General features: G+C 38.7%; 1 protein-coding gene across 1 annotated transcript in view; it reads left to right on the top strand.

The window, feature by feature from the left end:
• The window catches only part of Syt10 (synaptotagmin 10), a 58,506-nt gene that overhangs the window by 8,169 nt on the left and 35,321 nt on the right, over nucleotides 1-15,016 (top strand). Inside the window, exon 2 of the mRNA XM_059247374.1 lies at nucleotides 7,277-7,634. Coding sequence (XP_059103357.1) covers nucleotides 7,277-7,634 — 358 coding nt within the window. The remainder of the gene's footprint in view (nucleotides 1-7,276; nucleotides 7,635-15,016) is intronic.

Genomic DNA, 15,016 nt, shown 5'->3' on the forward strand with positions numbered 1-15,016 from the left:
TTTATCATCATAAATATGATATTAATGCAAACTTTTTTCATTTACTGTAACTCAAAGGAAGGGCAAGGGGAAATTAAATTAAAATGGAACTCCTCAGAGGCACTGTGCAAGGGCATGCTGATTGCATTACATGTCTAATGTAGAAACGAAGAACAGTAATTGCTTGCCAGTGGTCAGATCCCCTTTCCCTCATAGTTACAGAACTCCTTGTGTTTAGTTGAGGTTGTGATGTGAAAGTCTGACTAAATTGTGAAGATGGGAAGATCAGAATGTAAGCAACAGTATGATGTTCCAAATATCAAGGCTGTATCCTTCAACACCGTGATGAGGTCTCCCCTCATCCTCCTTTCTCCTGGATATTTTCATTCAGACACTGGGAATGTGGGCATGGTAGCTTTCCGTGTAAAACTGGAAAAGAAAAACTGACCAGTGGAACAAAAACTCCTTAACATTGCTGAATCCTCCCTTGGCTGCTTAAGTTTGCAGTCTCTCTCCCTTAATGAGAGAAAAATCTTCCTGTGTAAGCCACTATTAACTTGGTCCTTTGTTACAGAAACCAGAACTGTGACTTAACTATTACAATGAGAACACCAGACGAATATTATAAATAAATTAACTTCATCAATAATCCCCAAGTGTCTTTTCATTTAATAAAATGCATTGATTTGAGTTTTATTCTCTTCTCTGTCACTCTGTGGTATGGTGTCATAAACAAAGGTGTGGTCTATGATCTAGAGTCTGTGAGTTGCTCATTAACTTTAAAAATCACATTTTGACACATTTGGAAAAGCTAAACTGAGTATAATTTTAAAAGTTAAAATAAGAAGTCATGAATTTGAGAGGGAGAGGAGACACAGCAGGAGTTGGGGAGCGGGGAGGGAGGAACAGGTATGATGTAGATGCATTCATTGCTCATAAATGACGTTCTCACCAAAACATTAAAAAAAACTAAAATAATCCAGAAAGGCACATGTGGAAATAGCATTGACAAAGCAGAGGCTGTTGAGTTGAGGGCATGACATTCATTGTATGCTTTTCTAAGTGACTAACACCAGCTGTGTAGGTTGAAGGTAGTCAGATCTGACATAGTCACAAGCCACAGTGAATCTCGAACTTTGAAATGTGAAGACCAAATCACTTGATCTTCATCTAAAATTCCATTCATCTGGAAGTTTCTGAAGACCCATGCCTTCTTAGATAATCTTTCATCTCTTTTCAGAACTCTGATGCTTTACTTTGCTGTATTAAAACACGATAAAGAGGAAGAGAATGTGTACAGTCACGCAGACATGCCTATGTGCATAGCGATAGGACAATACTTATGCAAATGTATGTACTCAAACCACAGTTTGAATAGTTCTACTCTGATTGTCTGGAAGCCTAACCTAATTTCTGTAAACGTTATTTACCGCCAATCCTATCAAGATATAATGCAATGACAGTTGTATAATGAAATCTTTTAAATTGTCTAGAGACTTGGAAAATTTCAGCTCCGGAGAGCCTACCCTTCAAGCTTGCCCATTGTGGTGGGTAACTTGATTCAAAGGCAAGGTGCTCAGACTGTCACCTATGCACAGACACTGGGCATCTTTGCTTAGCAGTCTCCCCATCTCCTCCTTACCTGTCTTCTTTAACGATCTTGCCCAAACTCACACCACTGGGGTGAACAACACTGCCACAGACTACAAATTCAAATATTCCAATTCTCCAACCACATGTCAGGCTTCTCGCTTGGAAACCTCTACCCATTAGCCTGTCTCCTCGCATGAATCCCCTTACTGAGGACAGACCCACCCTTAGGCTGTGTCATTTCATAAATATAAGAATTTATGCCCTTGAGGTTTATCACATTCTTCTAGGGAGCCAAAGAGCAAACAAGCAAAAGCCAGAGACATGGACAGCTCCAGCTGACTCTTGTACCAAAGCAATCATGGCTTCCAGGTTTCTGAAGCAAGCAGGTGTATGCACAACCACTCTGTACTTTTCTATATCTATATAGTTTTCTCCATCCTTTCTTTATAGACTCTTTCTATTTTTTTCACTCTCTTGAATTCCCATAGGCTATCCTAAATTGATTGACAATTGACTGGAAAAAACAATAGTTCTAAATAAGAACTTTTTACTTTTCCTGTCCTAAGACTATTATCACACCAGCTTTCAGGACCATCATGTCTTTCTTGAAAAGCAAAGTGGACCATAGCCAGAGGCAGAATCACACAGGTGCTGACAGATGTCCTAAGAAGTTTGGATCTATCTGGAGGGACACAGACTGAGAGAGGCAGAGTACCTAAACATCTCAGCTGCAAGAATAAGACTTGTTGCTTTCTGCTATCCCGTTTGTGCTGATAGCGTAACCTATCATTATCAGAAATGTTCCAGTGGTTTGCAGAAATATTTGATGGCTTCCAAAATGATGTGATATTTTAGAAAGAAAAAAATAGTAGAAGAAAAATAGAAAATATACTCAGGTTTACACAGGGCTCTGAACTAAAATGAATACTTTCAATGCCAAAGCCATCTCTTTGAGACAGTGCTATTATAGGATTTTTCACTCAAACCTGTAGCCATCAGGAAAAGGAGAGATATTTCCAGTGACCACTGAAAACTATGTCCATCCCACATAATCCTACGGGTCTACATCTTGGTTCTTGGCTCCAACTTTGTAAGAATAACTTGTTGAAAACTTTTAAATATACAGAATAATATAAGGTAAATGGTACAGAAAATACATTAAGACCACAGAGTTGGATCTGTTTTCAATGTTACTCCCATAATAACACAGGTTACACAGTTGGTAAATAAAGACTTTCTTCATAGTTCTAAAGCTAAGAAGTCTGATATCAAGGGCCTTTGTGCTGGGCCGGAATTCGCGAGCCTAACAATTACCTTTCAGTTACTAACCATTCTTGGAATGACGTCAGCCCGCCACTGAACCAGGGCCCACATGACTACAGCACCTCTTATGTAGGCCCACTTTGCAGCCCTGCTGCTTTTGTGATAATGCTTCCAAGAGAAGAAATTTAGGAAATATTTTAGAAGCATAGCAGACATGTCATTATCTTTATTCATCTTGTAAAATATAGTTAATAGACAGAAAGCACATTATCCTCACAGGTTTTTCTCTTTTCCTCAAGTTATGGTGATAATATGTAATACAACAGTAAAAAAATAAATAAATAAACTCTAAAATGTTAAATAAAGCCTTCCTTATCAATAGGTTACAAATAGGAAGCATTCAGTAGTTGCTCTAATAAGCATAAAGAAATTTAAGAGAAATATTAATGCCTATCACAGCATGTTAGAGACATTATATTTTCATAATTAGGTAGTAGAAAAAAATTGGAAAATTATTCATTTCAAAATGGCTTCCCATTTCAGTCAGGAAAAAACAAAGCTTTGGAAGATTAGTGAAAAATTAAGAGACAATATTTTTCTAAAATTGTAGAAGCTTTTGTAAACCCATATGGCATCTCCTTTACAAGTGTGGAACTCATTTTGGAACTATGAAAATATCTAGTAAAACTAAATACGTATATAATCTATGACCAAGCAATTCTATTTTGAGACCTTTGCTTTAGAAAATCAGTCACAAATATTCATACAAGGAGAAAGATATGAAGAAGCTTAATGTAGCTGTGTTACACTCCCATACACACTTATGGGCTTAAGCTATAGATCTTAATGAATTATTATAAAAAATTACAGTAACATGAAATTATAACCCATTTCTGGGGGAAAAGACAAATTAAAGGAAGAATTATGCAATAAACAATTTATATTAAAATAATATTATGTAATTGTAAATATTTAAGATTTTATAAGATATATTTTTGTATGTAGGTGCTAAGCTTAGACACATGTATCCAATTAGTATCAGTGGTTAATTCCAAAGAATGTGACATGCTGTATCCACAACAGTGTTTAAAGGAATTTGGAATTACTCAGCATTAGTGTACTGGGACTGCCATGAAAATATACTCCAGAATGAACGTCATAAGCAGGAACTTACTTCCCCATCCAGGCAGCTAGAGTTGAGTCAAGGTACTGCAGGGTTGAGTTCTTCTGAGGCTATTGACCTTGTCCAGTGTGCTGGCTAGATTTATATCAACTTGACACAACTATGGTCATCTGAGAGGAGGGAACCTCAACTGAGAAAATGCCTCCATAAGTTTGGGCTATGGGTCAGTCTGTAGAGCATTTTCTTAATTAGTGATTGATAGAGGACCCAGCCCACTGTGGGTGGGAACATCCCTGGGCAGGTGGTCCTGGGCTCTATAAGAAAGCAGGCAGAGCAAGCCATGATGAGCAAGCTAGTAAGCCTCACTCCTCCATGGCCTCTGTATCAGCTCCTGCCTCCAGGTTCCTCCTTGCTTGAGTTCCTAGCCTGACTTCCTTTGATGATGAACAGTGATACAGAATAGTTGAATAAACCTTTTCCTGCCCAGCTTGATTTTTAGTCATGGTGTTTTGTTGCAGCAATAGAAACCCTAACTAAGACAGTCAGCAATTACTGTCCCTATGTCTTTTTGTGATATTCTATCTGTATGTATTTGTGTCCTCAACTCTTCTCCTCTTTAAATGTGTCAATGGAGTAAGATTGGTTCATATTTCTTGATTTTACCATAATTGCTAAAAGTCGTTTTTCTCAAATATAGTCATATTTTGAAGTACTGACTGTGATTACATCAAGAGATAAATTTAGAAAAGGATAAGAGACAGACACAATCAGTTTGTGATATATTCCTAACAATTTTACTTAAAACAAACAAAGGAAATTGGATTTATATTTGATATTGAGGGCAAACAAATTTGGTAATAGAAAAGTATAAGGTTAATCAAATCTAGAAAAATTGTCCTTTATTGAGAATCTATTTGACATTCAAAATTTTAATAATGCTATAATGCCATATGGCTAATTTGGGTCACTTAAGAAAGATAGAAATGGGTAATGGGAAGGTTAATTTGTATTTGTTTAGACTTCATGTTTTCTAACAGTTTGTGACTTATAGAAAAACAACATAGTAGAGACTCCTATCATATCCATGTCCAGTTTCTCCTAATACTTATGCCTTACATTGAAATGACACATTTGTTATTATTCATATATTGGTATTGGGAGATTAGCTAAAGCCCACACCTTTTTCTTTGAACTTTCCTTCACCTTTGGCTAATGGCCTTTTTCTATTCTAGGACCCTATCCAAGATGATTTACATTTAGTGGTTAAGCCTGCTTAGATGCTTCTTGACAGAGACATTTCACAGAACTTTTGTTGATGACTTGATAATCTATAGGAATATTGGCTGGGTGTTTTTAGAATGTCTATTTTTTTGGAATTTGCCTAGTGTTTTTTATCATGATTAGACTTGGTATGAGGCATGATGACTACAGATGTAAAGGACCGCTTACATTATTCCATGTCAAAATTGCATGCTGTGGCCACAAGTCATTACTGTGGACTTCCATCACTTTCGTTGCCAACAGTATTCTTGGAGGGAATGTCACCATGAAGGTGTGCAGTCCACACCAAAGACGTGAGGAGTTATGCTTTCTCCTGTATATGTAGACTATATACAAAAATTGCTTAGAATTCTTCTAAAGGGAACTTTGTTGCTTTTCTTCATTTATCTGTTTATTCAGCCTCAACCTATAAATGCATTTCTTTCTATCATTTTACATAATAAACATATATTCATACTATAATTATTTAATGGGAATATGTTTTAATTCCTGAATAACAATATTTTAGCCTATTCAGATTGCTATTGCAAAATAGTATTAATTGAGCAGCATAGAAAGAACCGGAATTTGTTTCTCAGAGTCTGCAGGCTGGGAAGTTCAAGATCAAGTTACTGGCAGATTCAGTAGCTCATGAGAGTCTGTCTTTGTTTTCTTTTTATCACTGGAGAATACCTAAGAGAGGATAATTTGTGAAGGGAGGAGATTCATTTTGGCTCATCATCCTGGAGGCTGGTAAGTCTACCTCCACCTACTGAGGGCCTCTTACCACTTTGGCTCCTAATAGACATTTAAAGTCGCAAAGCAAGGAGCAGCCTCGCGATTTTAACGATCCACTATCAAACCCGATAGTCTAGTCCCCAAAGAGGTAAAACTCTGGTATTATAGTGGAGCCATTCCTGAAAACTCTATCCTTGTCACCTGCACACCCCCCACGAGGTCCTATCTCCCAGCACCTGGCATTGAAGAACTAGGAGTTCTGATGCATGCATTTTGGAGGAAATACATTGTAGTTGAGCCTTAATCTTGATTCACAGGTGGCAACTACTATCTGTAACCTCCTGTGGTAGGAGGACAAAAGAGCTCCCTTGGACCTGTGTTAAAGAGCACTTATAATCCCGCTCACAAAGGCTCTCCCTTCAAGACCTAGTCCCCTCCCCGGAGGCTGTATCTTCTATGTTTTAGCACTTTGCATTGTTGTGTATGTAATATCTGAGAGAACAACTTGAGGAAATCAACGCTTTACTTTGTGTTTCAGCTCATGACGATGGTGCAAGAGACAGAGAAGAAGAATGTCAAATCTCACCTGACTTTCTCTTTCTTTCCTGTTTGTTCATTTATGTCTCTAGACAATGGGATGATGTCATTCATTCACATTCTAGGTAGTTTATCTCCCCCCTCCCCCCCCCCACCGCCCCACTTAACCCTGTCTGGAAATGCCCATAAACATGCCCAGGGGTGTGCCTTATAATCTCTAGGGTGGTTCTAAATTCAGGCAAGGTAACTGAAGTTAACCATCACATCCTGATGACATTGCCTTGGGATTTAGGATTTAAACATAAGAGTTTTAGGAGGGCCCAGACATTCAGATGGTAGCCCAATTCATTTATTAACTCAGGACTTAGAATTATATGCGTACTAGCTTTAAGTGGCATATATACAAAGTTATTAGGAAACATTTACTGAGTTTGAAAGCCTTATTATATTTTTCCAGCATGGTGTTACTCTCACTTACAGTCCAGAAAGATGGACTCAGTACTTAATGATGTTCTCTGCACAGACAGGGGAAGGAGATCATTAAGTAAAAGAGGAAGCAATAGTTTCTGTTATACACAGCTTCAGAGTTTAACTTTCTGGCTTTGTGGCAGGAGGCAAGGTAACCACCTTCACTTGCAAAATCTTGAATCCCTTGTGGTATGCTTGGGTATGATATGCATGTGTTCCCTGAATCCAACTGATACATTTCCATTCATATCACCATTTGTGCTTCTTATTTATGATGTCTACTGACATTTCTTTCGGTTATGATTTTTTTTCCAGACGTTTCAGTCAGCCTGTTGGCAGTTGTCGTAAGCTTCTGCGGCCTAGCCTTGTTGGTTGTCTCTCTTTTCGTCTTCTGGAAGTTGTGCTGGCCATGCTGGAAGAGCAAGCTTGTGGCTCCCAACGCCAGTGCCCTCCCACAGAGCATTTCGAGCGCTCCAACGGAAGTTTTTGAGGCCGAAGAGAAAAAAGAAGTTGAAGAAAATGAAAAGCCAGCTCCCAAAGCTATTGAGCCTGCAATAAAAATCAGCCACACGTCCCCTGATATCCCCGCGGAAGTACAGACGGCTTTAAAGGAACATTTAATTAAACATGCTCGTGTACAAAGACAAACCACTGAGCCCACGTCTTCATCGCGGTAAGGAAGGGTCACACTTGTGATCCCATGGGTGTGGTTTCAGAGGAGCAAACGCATGAGTAGGGGGAGAGAACAGAAAAGAAACAGGAAAATTCAACAACAAGAATGGGGTTGGGGTAGGGTGGGAGAAGAAAGAAAGGAGAAACGGGAGGAAAGGAAACGTAAGTACATAAGGTGCTCAAAAGACAAAGGGGAGGACACAGAGGAGATGCAGAGGGAAAATGAAAGGCAAAGAAGCAGACACGGAGCGGCATCTGAAAAGGACTTGGTAGTAGTGTGGGAGCTATCTCAGTGACATCACAGTACACAAGTTATTTAACTTTTGCCCTTGAGAGGTCCTCAGCCCACAGCTGCCACTTGCAAATTTTCAATTTCGTTTTGTAATAAGTAGTGTACAAAAAGTCATTGAAAATGTGTATCACAGAAGCGTGAGTATACACACACACACACACACACACACACACACACACACACACACACGAGGACTATCGAGCCGCTCGCAGTAAAAACAGAGGATAGCTTTTAGTCGGCAGTTCGTTAGCACCTGAACTGCAAACATAAAAATGCATTCTTTATCTGAGCCCATGTAGATGGAACTTCATACTAGGCAATTCTACAGGAGCCTGAATGTCACAGGCATACCATGCAGCACGCATCTCTTTCTGAAATGTGTTTCAGAGAGATGAGTAAGAAACTGTAACCAGTGAGATAAGGAACTTCAGACAAGGAACGCAGGTAGAACTGTCCCTCCTGTGCTGGTTAAAAGTTATAATCAAGCCACAGATGCTAGCTACTTGTTTTGAGAACATTTTTAACCAGTAGCACTTATGGTCATTTAAAACTGTGCACATGTATGAAATGATCCTATATGCCTCCTTGACTATTATGCTATTATTCCTGAAAACCACAAAGCAGTTTTTAAAAGGAGCAGTCCCTCCTGTCCACCAAGGATGTGTTCTGAGACCCCAGTGGATTTCTGAAAGCACCAAGCTCTATAGATGCTGTATTTTCCTGTGTTTACACACCTAGAGTAAAGCGATAACAACAGTGGGTAATAGTGAAATAGAATGGCGATAATTAAAACTGTATGAACCCGGCCCCCTTGTCTCAAAGTATTGTATTTTATTATCTATATAATAGCTTTCTTCTTGTCATGAAATGGAACGATGTTCCCTCCGTGATGCAATAAAGGGTAATGAATGATGCAGGTATTGTGACAGTGTTGGACTTTTACATCAGAGTAACTTGAATATATGCATGGTGGTACATAGATACAGCAGTGTATCTGACCACCAAAATGACATGTTAGTGACTGAGAAGCAGGCTACATGAACAGCATGGATGTGATCGGCAGTAGAGTGAGCCGCATCCCCTGGTAGACAGAGCAAAGTGAATGATAATTCATCTCACCAGTCAGAACAGTATTCATTTTAAAATTTATGAATTGTTTACTTCTGGAATTTTCCATTCAGTATTTCCAGCCCTCAGTTGGCCACTGGTAACCAAGACAACAGTTGACAAAGACCAGAGAACATAAAATAGGATAAGAGGAACCACTGTCCTAACAGTTATGAATAAATGGCAACATGATGTTCAGAATTAGTCAACTTGAGTTGAGAAGTATATACCCCACATAAGTTCAGGTGATGAAGACAAGGAAGGTGCTCTGATTTGGGAAACACCATAAAGGTGAGATTGTATCTCCAAAATACTATCTTTTGAGTATTTAGAGGCCATCTGCTTATCCCTAATTAAGGGAGAATAAAAGACTATGTACTGAAAACACATATGAAGGCTGAGCTTTGGCTATGGAATGGCATCTTGCAATCAACAGAAATAATTTAATCTTAGATTTTTTAGTAACTATATGAAAAAAAAAACAGCAATTAAGTCAGAAAACTTCTCTTCACTCAGTCTTAGAAAACATAAAAAAGGTTGTCCACATCTGGTATTTTCTAAGTGAAGAAAGACTGCACAAATCAGTGATTTGGTCTGAATGTTGCTGTTTGATCTGCTTCTTGAAGTGTCCTTGTCTAGATGGGAGGCTGTGAGGGAGGAAACAGAAACCCTCCTCGCTGTGCCTTCACGCTCCTACAGAAAGTATTAGGAATGGTCTCTATTATTTGTGAATTACCCAAAGCCCAGAGAGATTAAATATTTTGCCTGACAAAATGAAAGCTTCCAGGACTGGTAATTCAGACTTATCTAGATGGATGGAACATTTCAATTTTTAAACATAATGTGGGTTTTATACAAAGAAAACTGAGTTACAAAGTCAGCTGAAGACAAGTAGTTTGGAGTTGAAAAATATCTTCCTGCGCTTGTTCCACTTAATTAAGGGTCTGAAATTGGGTGTGGCTACTGTGAGTGACTGGGGTCAGGATTCCAAATATGCTTGGCATGGGGATGAATGCCTTGTAGAAAATTTCATCCCTCGTACTTCTCAAAATTCCTCATCTCCATCGATCACTTCATCATGTTGTGTGTTCCTTTATATGAAGAAGAGGAGATTGCAGGGTTTATTCTGCAGTCGCCTTGGACATGACTTGAAGATTGCTTTTTAATAAATCAAATTGTCCAGCTCCAATGCCAATTTTGCCCGACATGGCAAAAATCAAAGCTACATGCATATCCATGCACACGTGTCCAAAATAAACCTAACTTTAATTTTCCATTTCCACATCTTATTAGTTCAGACAAGATGACATCATGTTCTTTCAAGGCTCATTTATCCATTTCTCTATTGAAACAACAGTCTGACAAGTCTAGAAATTAGCAGCATTGCTGGACACTGGGAAATTTTTCGATTTCTCATCCCCATTTTCAAATCCCTGGACATTTGACCCCTCCAGCTGTTGGACAAACTACTCAGCTTCACTTGTGTTCCTTTGTTACCAAATTCTCATATGCCCTCCTGATTGGTCCTACATTCACTCAGAACACTTATATGTGTACTTCTGGATGTAATAAATGCGTTCTGTCCTCTATCCACTCCAAGACTCTGAGGCTCTGTAAAGAAATTGACATCTTGTGATATCGACTTCAAGTTGAGTAATTATAAATGTCACCTGTGTGGTGGAGAAGGCGAACTTCAGAGCACAGAGAGGCTGTTTCCAGCGGAGTCAGGAAGAAGTGTCACTAAGCTGAGAGGCAAACAGGAGTCCATAAATTTCCCGTGGGGACTTCACTGTATTGCTGATGGAAACACTTACACGAAGTCATAGAATACAACATACTGCTAAAAAAAAAAAAAAAAAAAAAAGAGTGATTGAGTCAGCTGGAATCAAAGTATATGAGGCCTTAAAATCATGGCTGAGATGTTCAAAGGCTGTCCTTTCAAATATATGTTCAGTAGACATCACTTGTTTCCAAGAGTTCTGTTTCAGGATTATTAACTTGCCAGCTGCTTATGGGAAAGTCTGTTAAGGGATGACGTATCTTTTGAAACTAATATAGCAAATTCATAAAGGAAAGAAACACGAAGTCTTTTATCAAAACTTGGGTAATACTTTAGTGATCATTTGTCTCATTCGAGTGTTCAGAAACTTGAAACTGCAAAATTTTATAATCTAACTTTACCTGAATTCTGGATGTTTCTGCATGGATAGCTCTGTGCATTTCCCTGATATGTATTCACTTCTATTCTGCTTTTTGTAGTAGAGAATGCACTGCAGAAACTCTGCACAATGTAGTGAATTTGAAAGTCAAAGCATAAATTCCATCACCTTGTCTTGCCCACCCAAATGGTTACATACTAGGAAGGGTAACACTTCTAAGTCTTCTGAAAACCTTAGCCTCCCTGTCTATTTTTGCTCATGTTGTTCGATGAGCAAATGACCATCTTTTTATTTACTTTAAAATCTTTACTGAAAATGTATGAGTCTACTTTTCTTCCCAGACATAGGCTGTTATCCCTGTTACTTAAAGTGGAAATTATAATCTAGCATAGTGTCTCACTACTGAGCTCATAGAACTAAATGCTAAATTCTCAAACTACAAGGACGTGTAACCTACTTTCATATCCTCCTGTCTTCCAGCACTGTGTAGGTAGGGTACACGGCAATTGTCAAAGGGTGCTTTTGATTGATGGGTCACTGCCTCATTTCAGTTTATTCTGAGAGACATCAGGTGGTGAGGGGACACTGTGCTCAATTAGAAGGAGGTTAATGGTGATGTGCTCACAGGATGAGTATGAAAACCAATTTTCTGTTTATTCATTAATGGTGTAAAGATTAAATGAATAGTCACATAGGTTCATCACTGTTAAAGGATTCTAAGGACCCACCAAAATGATTAGAAAACACGAGAGAGCTGATCAAACATGAACAAAAGCGGGGAACTATGTATAAGATAAATTCTGACTACATGTTCTGATAGAATTAGCTATGACTGATTATGAAACAATTCATGAAATGGCCATGCACAGTTTTACAAAGAATAATTCAATGTACCTTGTTACAAGGAAAATGAAAAATTATGTAAAACTGTGAGTACTGTGTAATTTTATTTACTGTAAGGTTTTTTTATATAAATTAAATTTCTTTCAAAAGAGAACAAAATAACTGAAATTACTCATTCCAGGTCATTGCAAGAAATAGAAAACAAGATATAATAATAATAAAAGGGAGCATTTGAAAAATATGTAGCTAGCTACGATATCAAGAACCAATGTTTGCCCAGAACAATAGACAAAACTAAGTTCAATCTCCTTGAGCTGAAAGTTCATGAGACGTGTGGTCATGAAGTCAGTGCACAAGCTCTCTTGTAAAAGGGGTGTATTCGGTGAGTGCACATATTGCTTTTCTCAAATGGAGTAACTTCTTTTTTTTTTCCAAACATTTATTTATTTATTATTTACACAGAAGAGGGTGCCAGATCTCATTACAGATGGTTGTGAGCCACCGTGTGGGTGCTGGGAATTGAACTCAGGACCTCTGGAAGAGCAGTCAGTGCTCTTAACCTCTGAGCCATCTCTCCAGCTCCAAGAGTAACTTCTTACCTTGAGGCTGTACCTAACACAACAATCAGAAAACAAATTCTTCAGGTTTGAATCTATTTTAGTTTTCTGGCTCTAATAAATAGTATTTTTTATTAAAATTAACACTAATTTTAGGTTGACTGGCTGCTTCTTTATGATGCAGATGAGTCCTAGAATGTTTCATGGTTTTCGTCACAAGGACCCTAGCATAAATCATTTATGTAAACAGCCATTCATATGGCCCTGTCATGCTTTTAATTAAAAATATCGGAAGATGAATAGTAATTTTTGACATCATGAACACCACAGTCTAATAAAGTACTGCAGAATGGCAGACAGGAAAGAAAAGAGGTAATTCCAATAGTCCAGGGATGTTGTGCCAGAGGTCAAGGGAGGGGAGGGACAGAAAGGTGGCAGATAGGAGGAGGTCAGCTCAGCTCAGGATTACATCTGTTCTTCAGAATCTAGCTCAGCTCTCCCAAGAGCAGGGCTCATGATGGTCAAAAGAGTGTTGCCATAAAGGGAAAGCCTAAACTGGCACACTGAATACAGAAATTTAAGGCCAAAATACATTCAGTCAGAACACTTTTGAAGGTTCTAGAAATAATGTAAAATGAATCTAAGATTTGTTATATTAATCATGTCACTGATAATTTTTTTTAAATTTGAGTTTTTAATGCAATTACATCATTTACCCCTTCCCTTTCCTCCCTCCAAGTCCTCCTATATACCTTTACTTGCTCTCTTTTAAATTCATGGACTCTGTTTTCATTCATTGTTGTTATATATGTGTATGTCTATATGCATATATATTCCTATAAACACAACCTGCTCAGTCTATGTAAAGTTACATCTTTTCAGGGCTGACCACTTTTTGTGCTCTTCCCTGGGAAAGACTATCTCTCTTGCTCTCAACATTCATTAGTTGTCTGTAGTTCTTTGTGTAGGGTTGAGGCCCCCTGGGCTTCCCCGATCCACTTTGGCATGCCTATGGTTTTCTTGTTCAGCTCACATTTAGCCCATCATATTGGTGAGACTTTATGGGTACAGCTTCTGATATTTCTAGGAGACACTGTCTCACAGCAAACTCCTTGATCTCAGTATCTTTTTTGCCTCTTCTTCCACAGTGTTCCCTGAGCCTTAGGTACAGGAGTGTTTTATCATTTGGGATTGGGCTCCACATCAATGCGTTTTGGTTAGTTGTGGTTTTCTGTAGCTGTCTCCCTCTGTTGCAAAGAGAAGTTCCTTGATGAGGGATGAGAACTGCACCTGTCTGTGGGTATAAGGACAAATATTTATAAATTTTAGTGATTTTGCTGGCATACTGATGCAGTTGTAGAGTCTCTAAGATTTATGACTTCACTAGTCCTAAGTTAGCTGGGTTTCTAGAACCAGGCATGGTTTCCCACTTGTTGAGTGAGTCTTAAGTCTTGGAGAACTGTTGACTGCCTCCAAGGTGGCACTAATGCACCTTCAGAGTTATCATGCTACTCATTGTTGTGGTTCATAGGTGCCATAGCTGGGTAGGTCTGGTGGTTGCTTCCCTCCTTTGGAAGCTTACATGGCAGCTTCTGGTGCCATAAAAGCTAGTCCTCAGAGAATAAGTAGGCTTTCAGGTCATATGCATCTCAAGGCTTCTGGGCCTTGTGTCTAAAGTGCATGGATTCTTCAGCAATAAGAACTTCCATCGCAAGGGAACAGCCAAAGGCAATAACAGTAGTCTATAAGGTTTGGGGAGTCTTTTGGACTACTCCCTGACTCAAAAGGGGTCTTCTTGTGACTGGTGTTGAGGTTTTGTTTGACAGACTTCAGTTCTTGGAAGGAGCGTTGTCAGCCAAGATAGGAAAATTTAACTTAAAGTATGATGCACCAACTTACTTATATTGATTGTAAGTATTTTATGCAGATAATAATTGTATTATTCGTTATGACTTTTTCAGACATCCTTACTCTGTTTTCCCTCTTCTGTCTTCTGTGTTTATCTCCCTCCTCCTCCCTAATTAGAGCCCCACTGATCTCCCCATTTCCCCCTAAGATCACTTGTACCCTGGTAGTTCCGTCTCTATGCTCCTCCACCCTGGCAATGGTGCCTTTTTACTTTCCTGGTTTTGTAGTTACTCCAGGTTCCTGCCTTGAATTCCTGCCCTGGATTCTGTCAGTAATAGACTGTTCCTGAGAAGTATAAGATGAAACAAACCCTTTCCTCTCCATGTTGCTTTTGGTCATGGTATTTTATCACAATAGTGGAAACCCTCCCTAAGACAACAACCAATGCCTTGGTCTCATATCAGATCATCACTTGTTGCTATGTCTTCTTCACCTTCATAACATTTAAAAATGCTCCTCTCTGACTCTGCATCATTAATTCTCTATTCTTGATGTTAATTCTTCAGTATCAAAATAA

The sequence above is a fragment of the Peromyscus eremicus genome, chromosome 20, assembly GCF_949786415.1.
Source record: "Peromyscus eremicus chromosome 20, PerEre_H2_v1, whole genome shotgun sequence".
NCBI classification, from domain to species: Eukaryota; Metazoa; Chordata; class Mammalia; order Rodentia; family Cricetidae; genus Peromyscus; species Peromyscus eremicus.